Source organism: Phyllobates terribilis, unplaced genomic scaffold, assembly GCF_046119375.1.
Source record: "Phyllobates terribilis strain yellow unplaced genomic scaffold, ASM4611937v1 Scaffold_1__5_contigs__length_1240528914, whole genome shotgun sequence".
In the NCBI taxonomy this organism is placed as follows: Eukaryota; Metazoa; Chordata; class Amphibia; order Anura; family Dendrobatidae; genus Phyllobates; species Phyllobates terribilis.
The window spans coordinates 614,910,646-614,933,519 of NW_027362761.1; the positions used below are offsets into that span (position 1 = coordinate 614,910,646).

The following is a 22,874-nucleotide window of genomic DNA, read 5'->3' on the forward strand; positions in this document are numbered from 1 at the left end:
GTCCCCCGCTGGAGGTGGAGTTACCACGGTGACCGTCCCCCGCTGGAGGTGGAGTTACCACGGTGACCGTCCCCCTGCTGGAGGTGGAGTTACCACAGTGACCGTCCCCCGCTGGAGGTGGAGTTACCACAGTGACCGTCCCCCGCTGGAGGTGGAGTTACCACGGTGACCGTCCCCCTGCTGGAGGTGGAGTTACCACGGTGACCGCCCCTGCTGGAGGTGGAGTTACCACGGTGACCGTCCCCCGCTGGAGGTGGAGTTACCACGGTGACCGTCCCCCGCTGGAGGTGGAGTTACCACGGTGACCGTCCCCCGCTGGAGGTGGAGTTACCACGGTGACCGTCCCCCGCTGGAGGTGGAGTTACCACGGTGACCGTCCCCCGCTGGAGGTGGAGTTACCACGGTGACCGCCCCCCCGCTGGAGGTGGAGTTACCACGGTGACCGTTCCCCCGCTGGAGGTGGAGTTACCACGGTGACCGTCCCCCGCTGGAGGTGGAGTTACCACGGTGACGGTCCCCCCGCTGGCGGTGTAGTTACCACGGTGACCGTTCCCCCGCTGGAGGTGGAGTTACCACGGTGACGGTCCCCCCGCTGGCGGTGTAGTTACCACGGTGACCGTTCCCCCGCTGGAGGTGTTACCACGGCGACCATCCCCCGCTGGAGGTGTTACCACGGTGACCGTCCCCCGCTGGAGGTGTAGTTACCACGGTGACCGCCCCCACTGGAGGTATAGTTACCACGGTGACCGTCCCCCGCTGGAGGTGAAGTTACCACGGTGACCGTCCCCCACTGGAGGTGTAGTTACCACGGTGACCGTTCTCCGCTGGCGGTGTAGTTACCACGGTGACGGTCCCCCCGCTGGCGGTGTAGTTACCACGGTGACCGTCCCCCTCTGGCGGTGTAGTTACCACGGTGACCGACCTCCGCCTACAAGTCTGATAATCAGCGGTCAGATCGGTGGAGGAGGTCGCGGTGGAGTTTGTGGCTTTTCCTCCAGATTCTTCCTGATAAATGTCGGATATTTGGGGCAGAATTCAGTGATTGTCGTTATATCGTCCCCTGTGATCTCCATCTTCTCCTTTATCATGAAGACGCCGGCAGGACGAGATCCCTCCAGCTGATCCAGTGTTCATCCCTCCTCCTGAATGACCCCGAGGATGGACGAGGACGAGACCACCAGAAGATTATTACACTTCACCCTGGAGATCATCTCCCTGCTGAGCGGAGAGGTAACTCCTCTACATTTCTATCAGCTTTATTGTGTTATGTAACAAGTCCGACATCGGGAAGAGGAAATCCAGAAGAGGAAGAGAAGGATTCTTTACTGTAAGAGCAGTGATTGTGTGCAGCTCTCTGCCAGGAGGAGTTGTCATGGGGATTCCCTATAAGAGCTGTAGAGGGGCCTGGATGTCTGTCCTGAGTGTAATAATATCCAGGTTACGGCCCCAGATTACTGGAGACGGTTATTGATCCCGGGATTTCTACTGATTGTCAGATCTGGAGTCGGGAAGGAATTCTCCCTAAGTGTCTCTCTCCATACACAGGATTACACAATAGTGAGGAAGACACCGGGGGAGGGTGTGACTCCCATCATCCATCTCCAGGAGTCAGGAGGGCGGAGCCCGGACCCCATCACAGAGCCTCCCCCGCACCCCCCGATACATGAGAGGAAGAAGAAGAAGATCCTAGAGCTCAGCAACAAGATGATTGAGCTGCTGAGCGGAGAGGTGACTGCTGGGACATTATACAGGACAGCACTGGAGGATTCTGGGGGATGACCAGAGAGGTGACTGCTGGGACATTATACAGGACAGCACTGGAGGATTCTGGGTGATGACCGGAGAGGTGACTGCTGGGACATTATACAGGACAGCACTGGAGGATTCTGGGTGATGACCGGAGACGTGACTGCTGGGACATTAATACAGGACAGCACTGGAGGATTCTGGGTGATGACCGGAGACGTGACTGCTGGGACATTATACAGGACAGCACTGGAGGATTCTGGGTCATGACCGGAGAGGTGACTGCTGGGACATTATACAGGACAGCACTGGAGGATTCTGGGTGATGACTGGCGAGGTGACTGCTGGGACATTATACAGGACAGCACTGGAGGATTCTGGGTGATGACCGGAGAGGTGACTGCTGGGACATTATACAGGACAGCACTGGAGGATTCTCGATGATGACCGGAGAGGTGACTGCTGGGACATTATACCGGACAGCACTGGAGGATTCTGGGTGACTGCTGGGACATTATATAGGACAGCTCTGGAGGATTCTGGGTGATGACCGGAGAGGTGGCTGCTGGGACATTATACAGGACAGCACTGGAGGATTCTGGGTGATGACGGTGTCGTTGTTGTCAGGTTCCTATAAGGTGTCAGGACGTCGCTGTCTATCTCTCCATGGAGGAGTGGGAGTATCTAGAAGGACACCAGGATCGGTACCAGGAGGTGATGATGGAGGAGCTCCGGCCTCTGATATCACCAGGTGAGAGGAGACTCTTGTTGGCTCCGGTGGATGTGATGACCCCCGCCCCCCCCCCTCCCATCTCCCCCCACAATCCCCCCAACACTAATTGTATTCTGCGCGGAGCCTCCCTGCTCAGGTTTTGTCGCGCTCTTCTTCTGTGACCCTTTTGTGCTCCCCGCAGCCGCGGCGCTCTGGTCTCTATTACTGATCACAGTCTGTAACGAGGGACTTTTATCTATAAATAGCGGAAAAAATTAATAATAGAATAATAGTCAGAACCGAGAAGCTTTATAGGGGGAAGGTGACGCATTAGGGGAGCGGCCGTGACTAACACTCTGACGTCCACACTATACACAGCACACTATACACACAGCACACTATACACACAGCACGCTATACACACAGAACGCTATTCACACAGCACACTATACACAGCCCGCTATATATTGTACAGCACTCCAGTATTCATATGGCCGTGACAAGGACTCGATATGAAGCGATACAAACCTGTTTGCATTATAGTGATGATGCACTTTGTCCTCCTGAGAAGATCCCAACTCTGATCGTCTATATAACATTCGCCCCAGTAGTTCACAGGAGGCTGAAATTCCCACAATACCTCCCCAGTAAGAGGAGAAGGTACGGAGCTAAGCTGTGCGAGAGCACCTCAGGGTACCCACAGATTTAGGGTCTGCGAAGGGAGGGACACTCAAAGTGACCCCCTACCTGTCCTTTGGGTGAGTGGGAAAATTGGGTGGGACTTGCTGCACCCACTGCTGGATCAGGGTTATCATCGCTACGTGGATAATGTCTACACCAGCATCCTGCTCTTTAGGACCCTCTCTCCAAGAGGTACTGGTGTAACATACCTGGCGGCGTCCTTGCATAGTGGTCCATCTCCCACTGTGCAAGAGCGCGCACTTGATCTCCAATCCAGAATGTCTCTCTGGCTTCCCTCCATGCTGTCTGTTTGCTTCTGTTTCTGCTTAAGGGCGGCGCCCGATCACTTCCTGCTTTTTGTACCTGCTGTAGGCACACCCCTTGTGCGTCCTCAGCCTATTGCTGTCTGTCACCTGGTATTTAAACCAGCTGCTCCAATTAACCCATGCCTGAGCTTTGTGTTTTCATTCAATGTGCTCTTTCACTCTGAATGTGCCAGGTCCCTTTCTGTGTTTGCTTGCTTGCCTTTCTTGTAGGCTGTATTTCCAGTCCTGTCTGAACATGCTCCTTGCCTGTTCGTTCCGCCTTCTAGGGGCCGCATACCTAGACCCGCTCCCGTATCTTGTCTGTCCTGTCTGAACACGCTCCTAGCCTGTTCCTCCCGCCTTCTAGGGGCTGCATACCTAGACCCGCTCCTGTATCTTGCTACTGTGTCTGTTCTTGTCTGTATACTCTTCTAGCCTGTTTCCTGAGTTTCTCTATGTCCGTACCTTTCCTTTTTCTGCAGAGTCTGGACTCTTACCTAACTCCTGCTCATTGTCCCTGTACTTCCGTTTGTGAGTTTGTGGTCCACTCGCTACTTCACTGCAAGTACCCTGTGGGTATCTGGTTCTGCCTTTCCCTTCCTGCCTGTTCCGTGTGTACAGAGCCCTGTCCCCCTTGCTCACCGCTCCGGCGGTTCTCGCTCTGCTCTGACCCTTTGCTCACTGCTCCGGCAGTCTCGCTCTGCTCTGACCCTTTGCTCACTGCTCCGGTAGTCTCTCTCCGCTCTGACCCTTTGCTCCCTGCTCCGGCAGTCTCGCTCCGCTCTGACCCTTTGCTCCCTGCTCCGGCAGTCTTGCTCCGCTCTGACCCTTTGCTCGCTGCTCTGGCGGCCTCGTCCTGCTCTACTCTCGCTCACCGCTCTAGGCGGTCTCGTCCTGCTCTACTCTCGCTCACCGCTCTAGGCGGTCTCGTCCTGCTCTACTCTCGCTCACCGCTCTAGGCGGTCTCTTCTTGCCCTGTTCTCGCTCACCACTCTGGGCGGCCTTACTCTGCTGTGTTTGTCCGCCACATCTGTGGTTCCTGAGTCCCAGTGTGCACTGGGTCCTATCCCGCCTGTGTTCCTACCTGCTAGTGCCTTCCTGTCTGCACTCTAGCCGTGCTTGCCTGTACCCCCCTGCCTGCATACCCGCCTGCCTGCATACCAGTCGTGCCTGCCTATACCCACCAGTCTGTGTGCCAGCCTAACCTGTCTGTTCCTGTATTCCCCTGTGTGGGTCAACAGCCGTGTCCGGGGTCTGTCCTGGCGTAGCACCTGGTCCCTGGTCCTTACCTTCACCACTGTACACCGTGACCACAGCTCTTCTGTCACTGTCCGAGGTCCCACAACACAAGTCCCAAAGCCAGATTGTATCCTGGATTATAATAAGTATTGGGGGTGTAGATCTCTCAGATCAGGTCCCCAAACCAGATGATGCCATACGAAAAGCTAAAGTATGGTACAAACAGCTGGCCATGCAAATTGTACAGATGTACAAGGCTTCTGTGCTGTTTCGATGTGCAGGCAACACCCCGGGGACCTTCCTTCAGATTCAGGACGTAGTCATCAAGGCCCTAATGTTTGGCTGTCAAGAAGGTGAGGGTCCCAGTACTTCTAAAACTGGTGGAGCCATATCATACCAGGGCACCGTTTTCCAGGTTCCCCAAACTACGAGGAATGGAAGAACACAGAAAAGCTGCAGAGTATGCTCCGAGAGGGGAATACAAAAGACACAATTTATGATTGTGAAACCTGCCCTGAGAAACCTGGCCTCTGCATTAAGGATTGCTTCACAGCGTCCCACACGTCCATGAATTGATATAATCTGGTTTTACTCTATTGACACAACACCCTTTTATGATCTGATGTACTCTGCTCAACTTACACATAACACCACATTAGAAATTCATACACCAGTAAAACCAAAAGCATTATTATCATTACATGTCTAGATAAGTTCCATTCTCGAAAATTTTGCACTTCAGAAGTCAAATGGCGCTCATTCCAAGCCCTGCCATGCGCCCAGACAGTAGTTTTCCCCCACATATGGGGTATTGGTGTACTCAGGAAAAATTGGACGATAAATTTTGGGTCCATTTCACCTATTACCCTTTTGAAACTGAAAAATTTGGGGCTAAAGCAAAATCTTTGTGGAAAAATCTTTATTTTCATTTTTCTTCTTCGACATTGCTTTAATTCCCGTAAAGCACCTGAAGGGTTAATAACTTCTTGAATGTGGTTTTGAGGGGTGCAGTTTTTAGAATATCCCTTTTTGGTATTTTCTGTCATATAGGCCCCTCAAAGTCACTTCAAATGTGATGTGGTCCCTAAATAAATTGATTTTGTACATTTTTGGGGAAAAATTAGAAATCACTGATAAACTTTTAACCCTTCTAACTTCCGAACAAAAAAAATATGGCGAAAGACAAAAGCAGATAGTCAGCTCACCGTCATAGGAAATCCGCGCTCGGAAGCAGCATTTCAGCAGGAGCCCAATGTAGGAAAGAAGTATGTTCCAGCAGAGCTGTGATTAAAGACGCAGGTCTGAAACGCGTTTGCTAATAACCACGTTTTCTCTGGCTGTGACCTAGGGTGATGTTGTTATCTATTTGTCTGATCTAAATTTTTCAAGTTTTAACCCTATCCTGACGCTGGAACATACTTCTTTCCAACAAAAAAAAATATATATTTCAAAAATGATGCAGAGGTAAAGTAGACATGTGGGAAATGTTATTTATTATCCATTTTGTGTGGCATAACTCTGGTTTAACCCCTTCCACTTCATATGCCGGCTCCTAGCTTTGATGCGGGCTCACACGCCGAGCCTGCATCTTTCCCTGCACATTATCTCTGATCATCTTGTGCCTTTAATAGTGGTGGCTGGAGCTGAGCTCCATCCACGATTCTTTACCTGTCAAATCCCACTGTCAATCCCTGACAGCGGTGTTTACCGTGCGCCGGCAGGGGGTGCGTCTTTACACCTGTTGAGTGGTCATGACAGCTAGTGGTCTGCTGAAGACCCTCAAGCCTGATATTACAATCCTCCATTCTGAATGCAGCAGCCAGGGTCGTATTTCTATCAGGCCGCTTCACCGATGCCTCTACCCTGTGCCAGTCATTGCACTGATTACCCATTCACCACAGAATACAATACAAACTCCTCTCTCTCACCCACAAAGCTCTCCACAGTTCTGCACCGCCCTATATCTCATCCCTCATTTCTGTCTGTCGACCCTCCTGTTCCCTCCGTTCTGCAACTGAACTAAAACTAACATCCTCCTTAATCCGAACCTCACACCTCCGTCTCCAAGACTTCTCTCATGCTGCGCCAGTTTTCTGGAATGCACTGCCCCTAACGATCTGACTGATATCTAGCCCCCATGTCTTCAAACATGCTTTAAAAACACATCTATTTAGACAAGCCGGCCACCTCAACTCACCCACCTAACCCTCCCCTGTCCCCTCCTAAATGTTAATCTTAATCTGCCCCTGCGTATCCATCTGTCTCCACATCCTCCGTGCACCAAATACCACACGGTAACTGCTCTTAGAGAGATCCTGGCTGACGACCATGTTCTACCTATTGTGCCCCCCCTTTTCCACATAGATTGTACACTGGGAGCAGCCGGACCCTTGCTGCTCCTGTAACTGGTGAAATGTGATACATTGTATTGTCTTTATTGTCTGTGCATGTCCCTGCTTCATTGTACAGTTCTGCGGAATATGATGGCGCTATATCAACTACTACTACTAATAATCATTTTATCGGAGGATATTGGGCTGTGGGGGCATATCCAGCAGTTCTTAGGACAGTCTTTGGAAACTGTGTCTCGCAGCAGGACTTGCTGATACTTATCAGTTTGTTGTCCTCGTCCTCTCCTCCTTTAGTTCGTCATTGAGAGTTAGGGCAAGGGATGCAATTGCCATCAGCATGGTCCAAAGGGGCAGGATCATCATCTTTGCTGCTGTCGGGGATCAGGACCTTTTTCCAGTAGCTGACTTTGATCCAAGTATCTTTGCCTTGGAGGTTGACAGATATAGCAGTGGTCAGTACTTAAAATGGCTCACTGTATCTGGGCTCAGTGGTCTCCTCATAGGTCTCTGGACCACGACCTAGTCTCCTGGTACCAATGTGTGTCGCTTATAAAGTTGGGGTCTGGAGGAAAGAACACGATTATGAGTAACAGTCAGATGTTTATGCATCTCCAGAACATATTCAGTGAGAGAACCATAGGAGGCTGCAGCTGCTGCGGGAAATACAACCCTGTCTTAGGGACACTACCAAACAGTATTTCATCGGGGACAGCTTCTCCCTCCCCCAATGGGCAAGCAATCTACCCAGGACAAGTGTGTTTCTTCCATGCACTTTTGAATTTTTAGTTTCAAGGTACCATTTAGGCGTTCCACCTTCCCACTACTTTGTGAGTGATAGGGAACATGGAAAACCTGTTCTATCCCCAGAGCGGCCATGATCTGTTTCATCAGTTCTCCAGTGAAGTGTGTCTCTGTCACTCTCTATGGTTTCGGTTACCCCATATCTGCGAACCACCTCACTTATCAATTATCTTTGTTTTGAACTCTGGTCACGGCCCAAGTTTCAAGCAACCAAGGAACGAGATCGATGCATATCGGGACGTATTCATAAGTACCCACCTTAGGTAGCTGGATGTAGTCCTCCTGCAGTCTCTGAAACGGGTAATCTGGTTTCCATGCATTTTGTGGGACTCGAATAGGTCTACCGGGGTTATGTTTTGCACAAACTAGACATACTTTGTAGCCACATTTGGGAACCCTGGGGCGCACCAGTTTTTGTAGCACCACTGCACACATAACACCCTTTGAGTTGTGCACTGGGGAAATGTGCTAGGGCAGCCATCATGGGGAACAGGCAGCGTGGGAGGCAAATCCTGGTGTTTACCCGCCATACCCCTGACTCTGACCGTACAGCACCCGCTTTGGCCCATGCGTTCTGTTCATGTGGGGGAGCCTGGGTCTGGAAGACCTGCAGTAGTTCACGATCAACGGCCACTGGGGCCGGTGCGGTGACAGTCTCCTCTGTGAAAAGGGACTTCCCGCACTCTTGGTCACTGAGTCCCCTAGCGGGGCAGTCTGCTATGGCCAGTATTCCAGTCAGAGGTAATCGTGCTGCTTCATTAGCCGCCTGGTCGGCCAAGGCATTTCCTTCTGCAAGGGGAGTTTGTTCCCATGTGTATGCTGATAGCTGCCCTCCGGGAAAGGGTGAGTGCTGTGAGTAGCTGCTCTACCGCCTCATAGGTTTGCCAGCAGAGGCCAGAATATTACGGCTCCGCCAAAAGGCGCCAAAGTCATGTGCGAACCTTTAAAACATATCTCGAAAATACTTGAATCTCTTTACCTTTTCCCAGATTGCCGGCTGCACCGAGCGCCTTCAGCTCAGCCTCTGGCGTAGAGCAGCTGGAGGAGAGTGGTTCATGTATCACTGCCTTACCATTGTGGACTACTGCATACCCGGTGATGAATCGTCCTTGATCACTGTCCCGAGCTCTGGAACCATCTACAAAATACTCAGCAGAGGGGTTAGTGAGGGGACATCAGTGATATCTAACAAGCCCTATGTGTCTGCCTTCATCAATGCCTGACAGTCATGTCCATGTGTAATGTCACACTGAGCTTCCTCATCTGATAATTTACAGGGGCAGGTTTTGGTTCACAGTCCCTCCCTCTATCCCACCCTGATCTTCTCCTCCCTTTTGTAAATCCACTGGTAATAACGTAGCTGGATTTAGAACATTACAGCGTTTAATAGTAAGTTATATGGGGTAAACGGGGAGATTATAGGGACCATAGGACCTCCTTTTTGGAGCTCTCGGACGTTATCATATATCACCGCGTTCTCCACAGTACTTATAGGGTACAGCTTTATACAGGGGGATGGACACCTGGTTTAAGTTACTGTCACCAGGGAATGGGTAGTCATCCAAATCAAGTATATAACATGCCCACAGCTGGCTGGTTATGTTCCCAAACCAAGTATGTAGGGAATGGGGTTCAGAGCGTGTACTGTCCAGGGCTGTAGGAAGTGTCAGGGTCAAGAGACAACACAACGTGCCTTCGTCTATAGGGGTAGTAATCTTAGGGATATTTGGAGCAAATTCTATGCAGGCTCCAACTTTCTGCAACACTTCTGTCCCTAACAAATCAAAATATACATCAGGGGAAACTAAAACCTGGATCAAAATTGAAATTGAATCATGCAAATTCAGTCAGAGGGGTGAGACATTTGTAATTTAGTAGTTCGTCCCTCTACCCCTTCACAAGTTACATATTCGGGGGACAGTATGTCTTCTGATTTGTGTTGTTGCATTAACCCCTTAAAAGTCCAAGACGTACTAATATGTACCTGCACCCTAGGACTTAAGAGCCAGGTACAGAATAGTACGTCATGGCGATCGCGCCAGCACACAGGCTGTGCGGGTGCGCTCGCTGCCGGGTGTCAGCTGATTGTTTGCGCTACGTGCTGGGAGCGGTCCTGCACCGCTCCCTGCACATTAACCCCCTCAATGCTGCGATCGAAGTCCATCGCAGCATTGCGGTGGCAATGGGAGGTGATAGCGATTCTGACCTCTCCTGCCGGCGTCCAACGCTCTCTGCTGCTGCTTCCCGGATGTTGCCATGACGACCCAATGTCGTCATGACAACATCCGAGTCACCAGACAGCAGGAAGATACTTTGGTCATGTTCAGTGCATGACCAAAGTATCTTCTGCATCTGTAGCGCTGACAGCCTGTATAGCATAGGGATGGTGCTCCATCCCTATGCTATACAGGCGATCAGAATAAAAAAAAGTGAAAGTCCCATAGTGGGTCAAAGAATAAAAGTAAAAAAAAATAAAAAAATAAAAAAAAAATGAAAAAATATAAAACAAAAAATAAAAAAAATAATCCACCAAAAATAAAAATATAATGTATCCATCAATAAATATTATTATGAAAAACAAACAATAAAAGTACACTTATTTGGTATCGCCGCGTCGTTAACGACTTGAACTATAAAACTGTCCCACTAGTTAACCCCTTTAGTCTTTTCACTATATCACATGTATGGACAAAGGTGGTACCTCTCAGATTGCTTACATCCTTTCAGTTGCCAGTCCTCATGACTGCAACTTTAATGCCCACAGCTAACTGAAGAACTGAATTGGCTCATAGAGTCTTAACCGTAGAAGACTCTACTCTTCTCCCAGCTTCCAGTTATCTCGCAAGAGAAAGAATTCAACTCCCAGAACCAAAATGTTCTCGAAAAAGAAGAATTTTAGTAAATATCAACATCAGGTAACCAGCCCTATGTACCCATGCAACTTTGATACCTAACCAAACAAATAAAAATTCAAAAACTATACTACCAATAGTTATTGCAATTACTTCCACTAGTCAAAATAACATGTCATGGGAGAATAAGTTCTTTTTTTACAAAACTTTTGTCCACCTCCTCTGATTCAGACAGATTACTTCTAGGACAAAAGAGTAGGAGTTAGCTAGATCAGAGCATAATGTAAGGTTTTAAGTACTCCGAACAAGGAGTTTCCCTTCAACATCCTGCAGGGGGCACAGCATGACAAAGAAATCTTTAAGTCTCCCCTCTCTGGATATACTGGGTGGTTGGACTACAACTCCTACTATACTTTTTCTCTCTTGAGTTCAAACAGCACGGACACCAAGGATGATGATTCATCAGAACTAGTTCACATAAAACAGAGCATAGACACTAAGGACAGTGATTCTCAACACAATTTTACACTACATCAGTCACTCAATCCACACTCCACAATCGTTGGTATAACATCCTCCTGCTGTATTCGGGCTAAGGCTGCATTCAGCACTTATTTCAAGAGAGTGCCCTTATCAATTTACAGGGGACAATTAATACCCTCAGAGTACTACATTACCGTGAAGGATTCCTCTGTTATGAACAGTCACACTTCCCTGATCCTGGTAAGGACCAATTGTTCTCTTCACCACATGTGAGAGTCAGAGGCCTTAGTCCCTTATTGGTCACTCTTTTCCACACTCAAGGATCCTCATAGTTTACAACAATATCACTCCAAACTTTACAATCACATAGACCATGAAGACAACATATAACAATCCTCCGACTCCTGAAATATACAGGCAGAATTGCGAAGGTGCCTGACCAAAAACGTTGGGGAAGTTTGGCATTCTTGTCACTTCACTCGATGTTCATTCAATTGTCATTCAATCACAGTTATACATCTAAAGGCACATTGAAACATATGACATACCACAAATGATACATACAAATTCAAATACCGGCAAAGGTTCAACAGAGATTGTCTTGTTCGGACCACCAATTACCCGTCTTGGAGCTCTCTAGGTAACACTGAATTTTTAGTAACCCAATGGGTACTCACCGCGGATCATCATTCAGTGTTCTGAGAGAGAGATCCTTTCAGTCGCATCCAAAGGAGGTCCAGTTCTGACAATCGCTGGTTTTCGGCACCATATAATGATGTGGAAACCTGTATAGAAAGTTTTAGGAGAAATGCAAAGGGTTTCACACGTTTGCCAGTTTTGATCAAATCAGGGAGTCGATCGATCAGAGACCAGAGAAACACGACCAAATCTGTCTGTGTCTCAGGGTCATCTGCACGCAGATGCCTGGTCACACGTTTTTATTACAAAGCACAAAGAGAAGGAAAGTGAGAGTGGCTTACATTACTTTACCTTAAAAAAGGGAGATAAGTTGGGAAAAACAAAGTCGTCAATCATGTCTTCTGCTGCATTCCTTAGGAGGCTGGTTATATCTAGTTTTACTATACTTTCAGAACACAGGAAGGCTTTAATGCATCTCTATATGAGAGACAACAACCTGCTGTTATGCACCCTGCTTTTATGAATGACACTTATAAATCTAATATTAAAATACAAAATTATCAAATATATATGAATTGTCTAAAATAATAAAGCAAAGTATAAATATTTACCATAACAACAGATACACGGCAGGTCATGTATTCAGTCTCTGTGTCTCTCACAGATGGACCCAGGAAGAGAAATCCACCAGAGAGATATCCCCGTCCTCTGTATCCCCAGGACTGTCCAGAGGAGAATCACAACATCCCGGAGGATCATCAGGTAGATGACACTGAAGTCCCCACAACATCTGACCATGAAGTGATGGGACCTGAGCTCATCTTACATTTTTCTTTTTAGGGTGAAGATCTGATTGATATTAAGGTTGAGGTTATACATGGAGCACAAGAGGCGACCGCATTATGGTCCGATCAGCAGGGTGAGGAGGGGAGTCTGACATGTCTGTTCTGTGCTCACCTACTACTACTCCCATCATCTCATCATCACATGGCACAATCTGTTCCCTCACTGTGTGTTTCCTACAGATGGATCCAGGAGGAGAAATCCACCAGTGAGATGTCCCCGTCCTCTGTATCCCCAGGACTGTCCAGAGGAGAATCACAATGTCCCAGAGAGTCATCAGGTAGACTGTGCTGAGCCCTGTACCGGATCTGTATATGGGGGACATTTCTGATCGAGGTCATAGATGTCACAGATTTTGTTGGTTTCTTGTATTGTGCTGATTGTTACATCTGATATATCAGGAGGAAGATCCAACTAAGAATAAAGTGAAGGATGAGACAGAAGAAGAAACCATGACGAGGGAGGATCAGCCGTGTGTGAGTGACGGGAAGGAGGAGATTACGGTAGATGTTTCCACAGGTGTGTAATAATGACCGGCGTGTGATGATGATGACCGGCGTGTGATATCGTGTGGAGTTTCTGGTGCACTGAAGCTTTATCCGCTGTCCACATCACAGCAGAAGCGTCCGGTGATGGCGCGGCTTCTCCTGTAGAGGCCGGCTCTGCACCGATGAATAACGGGGCCGCCTTCACACCTCCTCTTAATGATTTAGGAAGCGCATATTTAGTTTCCCTTTACCTTCTATAATCTTCCTTACATCCTTTCCGTCCATATTTGTCTTACCCAAGTCCCTGCTGCCACATAAATGCCTATGGGTGACTGTACATGACAGATGTTTAGTCCTCTGTGCCGGTTGGAGAATTGCTTCATCATAAAAGGGATTAGGAGCTTGTATCTACAAACGGCTACGATGGCCGCATCTAGAGTTGTCGTTATCGGACAATCATGACGGTTTTTGAGTTCTGGTTCAATCAACTTATGAACATGTAGACAAGATAATGCCAGAGGGGTCGCCCTTTACCATGCACGGATTATATCCCCTGTCAGCGTGTTATTTATGGTGAATCTTGTAATATGGAGAGATTCACTATATGGAGGAAAGTATTGGGCCACACGCATTAATCACTGCATTCTGGCTTCTCCATCAGGCCATATTGCCCCCCAGTGTATAGCACCCAACCCGGTTGCCCTCCTAGTGTATAACATCCAGCCCCGTTGCTCCCCGGCATACAACATGTGGCTCCTCGCTGTATATTGGTTCCAGTGGCCTCTGCTGGGTATATAGACCCTGGGGGCATGCTCAGGGGGTGATATGTGCAGAACAGGCCAGATGTTATACAGGGGTTATATTCACAATAACCAGTGTGTACTTTATTATAAGAGCACATTGTGATTTTGGGAACGTCCCTTTAGAAGAATCTTCACTCACGGTCTCTCCAGACAAACAAAATGTCATCTACAAATCGTCCCCCCATCTGAGCCTCTAACGTGAATAAATAATAATACGTCCTCATCCATGTTCTGAAAACACATACTTTTTTTTTTTTTTTTTAATAAATTGGATGAAATTATTTTCCGACAAGAATTGTTACCAAGGAAAGAAACTGCTGCTCAGATTCCCGGTCGTTCCTCCGACATTTATGAATAACATGATAACTGGGTGTTACCGTTCTCCATACATGTGTCCACACACTTCTGACACTCAGCGCTGATTGGACAATGTAGGGGAACAATGGTAACACCCAGTTGTCAGTATTTTCTTACATTTATAGGTTGAATAGCAGAAGAGCTGCACAGCTTAGTGACAAATAACATTATGACTCTGGAAAGGTGAGGAGGAAAAATAAAGAAATAAAAATTCAAAAATCAATAAAAAAAATGTGTCTGTAAGGCCGATAATGGGGGGAATGTTTTCCACAAAAGTCAACTCTAGTTGTACATGAAAGACGTCACACAGGAGAGAAGCCGTACTCCTGTTCACAATGTGGGAAATGCTTTACAGTTATGTCTTGTTACACATGAAAAAGTCACAGAAGAACGAAGCTTCTTCTGATGTGACTGTTCTATCAATGATCTGATCGTTTTGGGACAACATGGATTATTTCATCACCTTGGACAGGTGAGTATTATGTTTCCTTATTTTATTTTTGTTACAGGAGACATGGGCTTCAGTGGATTAGGCGTTGGGTAAATATCATTGTTTTTGGTTAATTAGGAATCTTAAAGGATTGTGTCATTATTTCAAATACATTACTTTATTCTGGGTGTTTTAGTGATTTTTCTTACAATTTTACTATGGAGTTAGTAATGGGGGTGTCATATAGACGCCTCTCCATTACTAACCTGGGCTTCATGTCAGCTGCCAATACAAGGCTGACATGAACTCCAACCCTATTACACCACTTAGCCTCCGCTCTGCCCACTTGCCCTGGTAAGCGCCAGAATTAGCGTATCTTATGGATGTGCCATTTCTGGGGCTGCTGTGAACTGATGTTTTTAGCCTCGGAAGGGGGGCAATATCCATATCCCCTTCCTAGGCTATTAATATCAGCCCACAGCTGTCTGCCTAGCCTTTGCTGGTTATTAATTATAGGAAGGGCCACGTCACTTTTTTTGGAGGGTTTTAATAACCAGTAAAGGCTAAGTTTTGAAGCTGTGACCTAACATTAATAGCCTGGGAAGCTCCATGGGTATTACCCTCTTCCCAGGCTATAAACATCAGGCCCAGCTGTCTGCTTTTTTTAAGTAAAGCACAGGTTGCCTTTTAAACAAACAGCCGGTGGACGGGTTTTCTTAAACTGGAAATTCCCTCTATAGACCAGGAAAAAAATTTTTCGTTGTTGAATTCCAGGAGCCATCTTCTATTTCTCATTACTGACCTCGCTGTATGAGGAGGTTTTTGTGTGGGATGAGTTTTATTTGTCATCTTATTACATAACTTCATCAACTTTATTCTGCTGTTACTATTAAATTATATTCTCTTCATGAGCTGCACAAGTTGAGTGATAAAACGACCGTCCACCCTGAGACTGAGAAGTGACTATACGGTTATCATATATAGACTCCCTTCCTTGTGTCCTCCATTTGCCTCCTGTAAAGGTGAACCGATGGAGGAAACCTGGCAGTTCCTAATAATAAGGCCCTTAGGCAGTCTCCATACAGCCGGTCCCAGAGGTTTCCCAGCCTTCCATCTTTTTACCACTGTACAGTGATCTGGACTTACAGCACAGACACCTGGGCTGCATCCACATAGTTGCGCTGGCTGGTAGAGCGAGCTGGCAGAAGAAGGTCGACATGTCAGATCGGACCCAAAGATGGCAGGTACTAGACAATCAAGAAGCGGGAACGAGGTCAGAATCAGGAAGCCGAGTAAGTATGGTCCTGTAGATAGAGGCCTAAGTCATCCCGGGGTATTATGGAAGCCATATACAGTGCCTACAAGTAGTATTCAACCCCCTGCAGATTTAGCTGGTTTGATAAGATGCAAATAAGTTAGAGCCTTCAAACTGCAAACGAGAGTAGGTTTTATGAACAGAAGCATAAATCTTACAAACCAAAAAGTTATGTTGCTCAGTTGAATTTTATTAAATTTTAAACATAAAAGTGTGGGTCAATTATTGTAACGGGTCTGGGAGGCGGAACCTCTGAGCTACTATACAAGGGGACGGTCCTTGTAAGGGAGCGGGTGGCGACCAGGGAAGACGGGCAGGAAGTCACAGCAGGTGACCGGGATAGTCTCTGAGTGAACGGGCTGGAGGTCACGGCAAGTGACCGGGGCAGTCTCTGGATGAACGGGCAGATGGTCACGGCAAGTGACCGGGGCAGTCTCTGAATGAACGGGCAGATGGTCACGGCAAGTGACCGGGGCAGTCTCTGAATGAACGGGCAGATGGTCACGGCAAGGGACCGGGGCAGTCTCTGGATGAACGGGCAGATGGTCACGGCAAGTGACCGGGGCAGTCTCTGGGTAAAGGGTTGGTACGACCTGTGGTGGCTGATGATAGACGTGAGCTCCCAGGTGAGCAGGCGAGAGTCTCTGGATGAACGGGTGGTCACAGCATGTGACGGCGGAGCCTCCAAGAAGACCAACAGACAGGCGGCAGATGAGCGCTCCCAGGTGAGCGGGCAGAAGTCTCTGGACAGGCGGGTGGTCACAGCACGTGACGGCAGAGCCTCCAGGTAGGCTAGCAGACAGGCAGCAGATGAGCGCTCCCAGGTGAGCGGGCAGGAGTCACTGGACAGGCAGGTGGTCACAGCACGTGACGGCGGAGCCTCCAGGTAGGCTAGCAGGCAGGTAGCAGATGTGTGCTCCCAGGTGAGCAGGCAAGCTGGTCCATAGACAGACTGACAGGAGTTGGAAGGCAGACCGTCGGACCTCAGGCAAGCAGGCAGGTGGCTGAAGTGCGCTCCCAGGTGAGCGGACAGGCTGGTCCTTAGACAGACTGACAGGAGTAGTAAGGCAGACCGTCGGACCTCAGACTAGCAGGCAGGTAGCAGATAATCAGGCAGGAATAAGACAGCAAGCTGGCAGGAATCTGGCAGGTATCTGGCAGGTAACTGCCAACGGGACCTGAGGGCTGAAGCAGAGTAGTGAACAGTGCAACAACATTGCTCGGGCACCTCCATTTTGGAGGAGGTGCCTTATATATGGTGAAGTCCTCCGGCCATTGGCCGGGGACTCCTTAGGACGGCGCGCGCGGCCCCTTTAAGAGGGAGGGAGAGCGCGCGCGCGCCCTAAGCACAGTGGCCGGGAAGGAGCGCGCGCTGCCAGCAGAGCGGGAGGAGGACGCCGGGCACGGAGCAGAGAGGTGAGGGGAACAGCGTCCCTGCCTAGCAGAGGGCAGGGATGCCGGCGCTACAATTATTATACAACCCCTATGTTTAATATTTTGTGGAATAACCCTTGTTTGCAATTACAGCTAATAATCGTCTTTTATAAGACCTGATCAGGCCGGCACAGGTCTGTGGAGTTATCTTGGCCCACTCCTCCATGCAGATCTTCTCCAAGTTATCTAGGTTCTTTGGATGTCTCATGTGGACTTTATTCTTGAGCTCCTTCCACAAGTTTTCAATTGGGTTAAGGTCGGGAGACTGACTAGGCCACTCCAACACCTTGACTTTTTCCCTATTGAAGCAGGCCTTGGTTTTCTTGGCTGTGTGCTTTGGGTCGTTGTCTTGTTGGAAGATGAAATTACGACCCATCTTAAGATCCTTGATGGAGGAGCGGAGGTTCTTGGCCAAAATCTCCAGGTAGGCCGTGCTATCCATCTTCCCATGGATGCGGACCAGATGGCCAGGCCCCTTGGCAGAGAAACAGCCCCACAGCATGATGCTGCCACCACCATGCTTGACTGTAGGGATGGTATTCTTGGGGTCGTATGCAGTGCCATCCAGTCTCCAAACGTCACGTGTGTGGTTGGCACCAAAGTTCTCGATCTTGGTCTCATCAGACCATAGAACCTTGAACCAGTCTGTCTCAGAGTCCTCCAAGTGATCATGAGCAAACTGTAGACGAGCCTTGACATGACGCTTTGAAAGTAAAGGTACCTTACGGGCTCGTCTGGAAAGGAGACCATTGCGGTGGAGTACGTTACTTATGGTATTGACTGAAACCAATGTCCCCACTGCCATGAGATGTTCCCGGAGCTCCTTCCTTGTTGTCCTTGGGTTAGCCTTGACTCTTCGGACAAGCCTGGCCTCGGCACGGGAGGACACTTTCAAAGGCTGTCCTGGCCGTGGAAGGCTAACAGTAGTTTTATAAGCCTTCCACTTACGGATGATGCTCCCAACAGTTCAGACAGGTAGGCCCAACTCATTGGAAAGGGTTTTGTACCCCTTGCCAGCCTTGTGACCCTCCACGATCTTGTCTCTGATGGCCTTGGAATGCTCCTTTGTCTTTCCCATGTTGACCATGTCTGAGTGCTGTTCACAAGTTTGGGGAGGGTCTTAAATAGTCAGAAAAGGCTGGCAAAAGAGATCTTTAATCCACACATGTGAAGCTCATTATTCTTGGTGCCTGAACTACTTCTTAATACTTTAGGGGGACCAAACAGAATTCTTGTGGTTTGAGGGGTTGAATAATAAATGACACTCTGAATTAACTTTTTACGTTTTAAAAAACAAAACAAAAACAAAAACAAAATTTGCTGCAGAGCATTTCCCACTTCCAGGCTGATCTACAGTACAAATGTCACAATGCCAAGTTAATTCCGCATGTGTCAACCAGCTAAATCTGCAGGGGGTTGAATACTACTTGTAGGCACTGTAAGTTTAAAGCATCCGTCCTCCTCCTCCACCTCCTCCTCCCATCAAAGTTTGTATCCTCTTAATGTCCCGCAGTCATCGTATTATACAGCACTGTGCACTTACAGTTGCTCATTTTCCTTTCTACCAGCTAATTCTTCTCTTTTCCATTAGGTTATGATATCACATGATTAAAAACTGACGAGCTGAATCCTCCTAAGCTCTATGGAGAAACTGCAGGTCGGTTTTCCCTGTATGAGTCATAAGTCACTGCAAAAGTCTCTGGCAGGGAAGGAGGGAGCAGCTGTGTCAGGAGGTGAAGAGGGGAATGATAAATGCAGGGACAAGAGACTTCCTGTTTCTACATTGAGCAGAGAAAAGAGAAGAATTAACTTGGTAAAAAGGCAAAATGAGCAATTGTAAGTGCACAGTGCTGTATAATATGGTGACTGCGGGATATTAAGAGGATAAACACTGATGGAAGGAGGAGGAGGAGGAGGACGGCTGCTCTAACAAAGATAAACAGGAGCAATGAAACCAGGTGCAGAACACATCTGTAACTGGTGACACCCCGCAGACTGCTGGGAGATTAATAGGATGTGGCGCTGCCCCATAGGTCACAGCACAGGAAAGGCAGGGGAGGGTGGGGTAGACGTATTACTGCACTCCCCATGCCACTTCAGTGGCCATCCTGAAGACAGGGAAGGGACCACCGATATGAGCTGAGGGGGCAGCGGAGGGCAGAGGACCCCATAGGGGACTGTACAGGGAAATGTGTAGTGTTCAGTCCCGGGGTGGAGGGTCGCTGTAACTGCGGTAATACAACTAATCCAAGCCAATAACAAATATATTTAGTTTTGTGTTTCCAAATTCTGATAAGTGATGTATTGTTACATGGTGACAGTATTCCTCATTGTCCCCATATAATATACACAACGTCCTGATCAGTCTTTATTACACAAGAATAAGAGGAATAAACTTCATGAATTGCAAGAATAGACGAGATGGAAATAGGAAACTTTCTCCCCGGAGTCTCCACAGAAATCTGCGTATTTCTTATTCCGTCTCAGGATTCTCGGTTCCGGGGTAAAATCTCTATTCAGTTAGGAAACATTGTTCCATCACTGAGATCGGAGGTGACGACCGCTACTGATAAGATTCTGTGTAGGGGGAGGGGAGAGGAGGGAGAGGCTAGAGGCCGAGCTCCTCCCATCTACATAGACTCTGACCAGTAGTGACTGTCCTCTCCTATCTCAGTAATGGGAAAGTCTTCTCATAGCGCCCCCTGCCCCAGCTCTGCCCCAGGGAACTGACGCACAATCACCTGCCGGCCACGTGATGGAAATGTGATTCATTAGAAGAGGCCATCTTCTCCTGCTCCGTGATCAGTTCTCATACTCCCTTCTCCATTACAAGCACTTCTAGTGGTGGACAGGGGGAGCATGGGCAATCTAACCATCAAGAATTAACTATTTCAGTGCTTTGTGCTACTCTAGTTTCTTTTTTTTCCATGGACCACAGTGCATACTGGGTAAACCAGTTTACTTTTCAGACAATCTGAACTAGTTGCCTTGACATACGTTGGACAATTTTTCCTGCTTCCAACACAAATTTTAAAGAGGACTTGTCACTTGTTCCAAAAATTTTGTTAAATACCTTGTAAAAAGCCCTGAGCTCCCCTGATTCTCCCGCTGTTTTCCGTTTTGCACTGCGTCACTCTATTGCAGAGATATTCAGATTTATTCCTTCTGGAGGTCACCATGTGAAATCTCTACTCTGCAGTCCAGCTGGGCTTTCTTCAGAGTCTTCTCTGGGGACATTCGCTTTCACCCCTCCCATCTGCTGCTAATCACAGTTCGGCATCTGATCTAGCAGAGTGAGGCTGTCACGCTGTGATTGTCAGCACCTGGGAAGACTGGAGAAAACGAATGTCCCCAGAGTTGACTGAAGACCTCAGAGATTTCACATAGTGCGCTCCAGGAGGAACAAATGTGAATATCTCTGCAATGGAGGGACGCAGCACAGAACAGAAAAGAGCAGTATCAGCAGAGCGCAGGGATTTTTACAAGGTATTTCACTCCATTTTTTGTTTCATGGACTTCCCCCCTTCATGTACCTTCTGTGCTATTTCAGTCTCTTTCTACGGTTTCCTATCATGCCCTTAGGTGTGCTGTAGACATGATTACGGGGGGCTGGAGGTCGACTACTTGTGGATTTAGTGCCGCCTTTGTGACTAGTCAATCTCATTTGCATGCGGTAATGAAATATTAAAACTCCGTTTTAAATTGCGTGGACACTTTTCTGCACTGAGGGCATGATGGGAAGCTTGAGAGAGTGAAATGGTACTGGTGGTACATTAAGGGTTAAATCCTGATGACAGGTTCCCTTTAAGAACAATTTATTTTCTGTTTTATCTCTGCCACCCCTGACTTGTGCCAATGACACCAGATTATAAGTGTCATTCACTTTACCCATCATTGTGTTAATGTTATGGCATGTAGTTGTCCTCCTTAGTACCGGTACTTTCACTGTCTAGGGTCTTCATTGTGACCTCCATGAAATAAATGGAGAAATCTCATTTGTGTTCTAGATTAGATGTGATTTTTTTTTCTATCTTTCATCCTCATAGGAAATCCTTGTAAGAATAACGATTTTTCACTAAGTTATAAAAAAGAAGATATCGGGGAGCACTCTAATGGAGAAAACCTCATCACCCTTCCTGCTCCTTCTGGACTTCACAGCACTTCACCTTCTTATAATCCTCCTAATCATGAGGAACCCTCTCCTGATCAATCTCACATTGTTACCATAATTCCAGATGACACAGTGGATAAAAGATTTCAGTGTGACAAAAAACTTACTAAAAGCTCAGCTCAGACGCAAAGAAAGCACAAAGGAGAAAAGCCATACTGCTGTTCAGAATGTGGGAAATGCTTTACAAAGAAATATAATCTTATTACACATCAGAGAATTCACACAGGGGAGAATCTGTATTCATGTTCAGTATGTGGGAAGTCTTATACAGTTAAAGGAAGCCTTATTACACATCAGAGAATTCACACAGGGGAGAAGCTGTATTCATGTTCGGTGTGTGGGAAGTCCTTCAGAGATAAAGGGAATCTTATTAGACATCAGAGAATTCATACAGGAGAGAAGCCATTTTCATGTTTAGTATGTGAGAAGACCTTCACATATAAATCACATCTTATTACACATCAGAGAATTCATACAGGGGAGAAGCCGTATTCATGTTCAGAATGTGGGAAATGCTTTATACTTAAAGCACATCTTAGTTCACATCAGAGAATTCACACAAGAGAAAAGCCATTTTCATGTTCGGAATGTGAGAAGTCCTTCACAGACAAAGGGAGTCTTATTACACACCAGAGAATTCACATAGGAGAGACTCCGTATTTATGTTCAGAATGTGGGAAATGTTTTAGAAGTAAATCAGATCTTGTTAAACACCAGAGAATTCACACTGGAGAGAAGCCATATTCATGTTCAGAATGTGGGAACTGTTTTAGAAATAAATCAAGTCTTGTTAAACACCAGAGAATTCACACTGGAGAGAAGCCGTATTCTTGTTCACTGTGTGAGAAACGTTTTATACAGAAATGGAATCTTGTTTTACATCAGAGAACTCATGAAGGAAAGAAACTGTAATTATATTCACTGTGTTTTACAAATATTAATAAACTGTGGGAGGCCTGAGAGTGTCGTAGATGTTTTTTCAGGGCAGTTGAAGGCGTTCGAACACTTTTACACTTTAAATTTTTGTTGAATCGATTCGGTTCCCAGTCAGATTTTATGGTCAAATCTAATCCAAAACAAATTTGAGGAAGAAAAATTAAAAAATGAAAAAAATAAAATGATTTGGATGTTTAAGGACCTTCCACCAGCTTGAGCATGTTAAACTGGTCACATCATGGAATAGTGGCTGCAGAGCTCAATAAAATGACCGCGAGCAGTCATAAG

At 47.4% G+C, this 22,874-nt stretch overlaps 1 protein-coding gene across 1 annotated transcript; it reads left to right on the top strand.

Annotated features, from left to right (window-relative positions):
- The first annotated feature begins 1,072 nt into the window (after positions 1-1,072).
- On the top strand, positions 1,073-22,635 carry LOC141272731 (uncharacterized). Its single transcript, XM_073683756.1, has 8 exons — positions 1,073-1,230; positions 1,546-1,728; positions 2,374-2,497; positions 12,474-12,571; positions 12,650-12,728; positions 12,835-12,932; positions 13,054-13,171; positions 21,526-22,635. Exons 1-8 carry the CDS (start codon positions 1,147-1,149, stop codon positions 22,560-22,562), a joined length of 1,821 nt encoding a protein of 606 aa, XP_073539857.1. The 5' UTR covers positions 1,073-1,146; the 3' UTR covers positions 22,563-22,635.
- Positions 22,636-22,874: the final 239 nt, after the last annotated feature.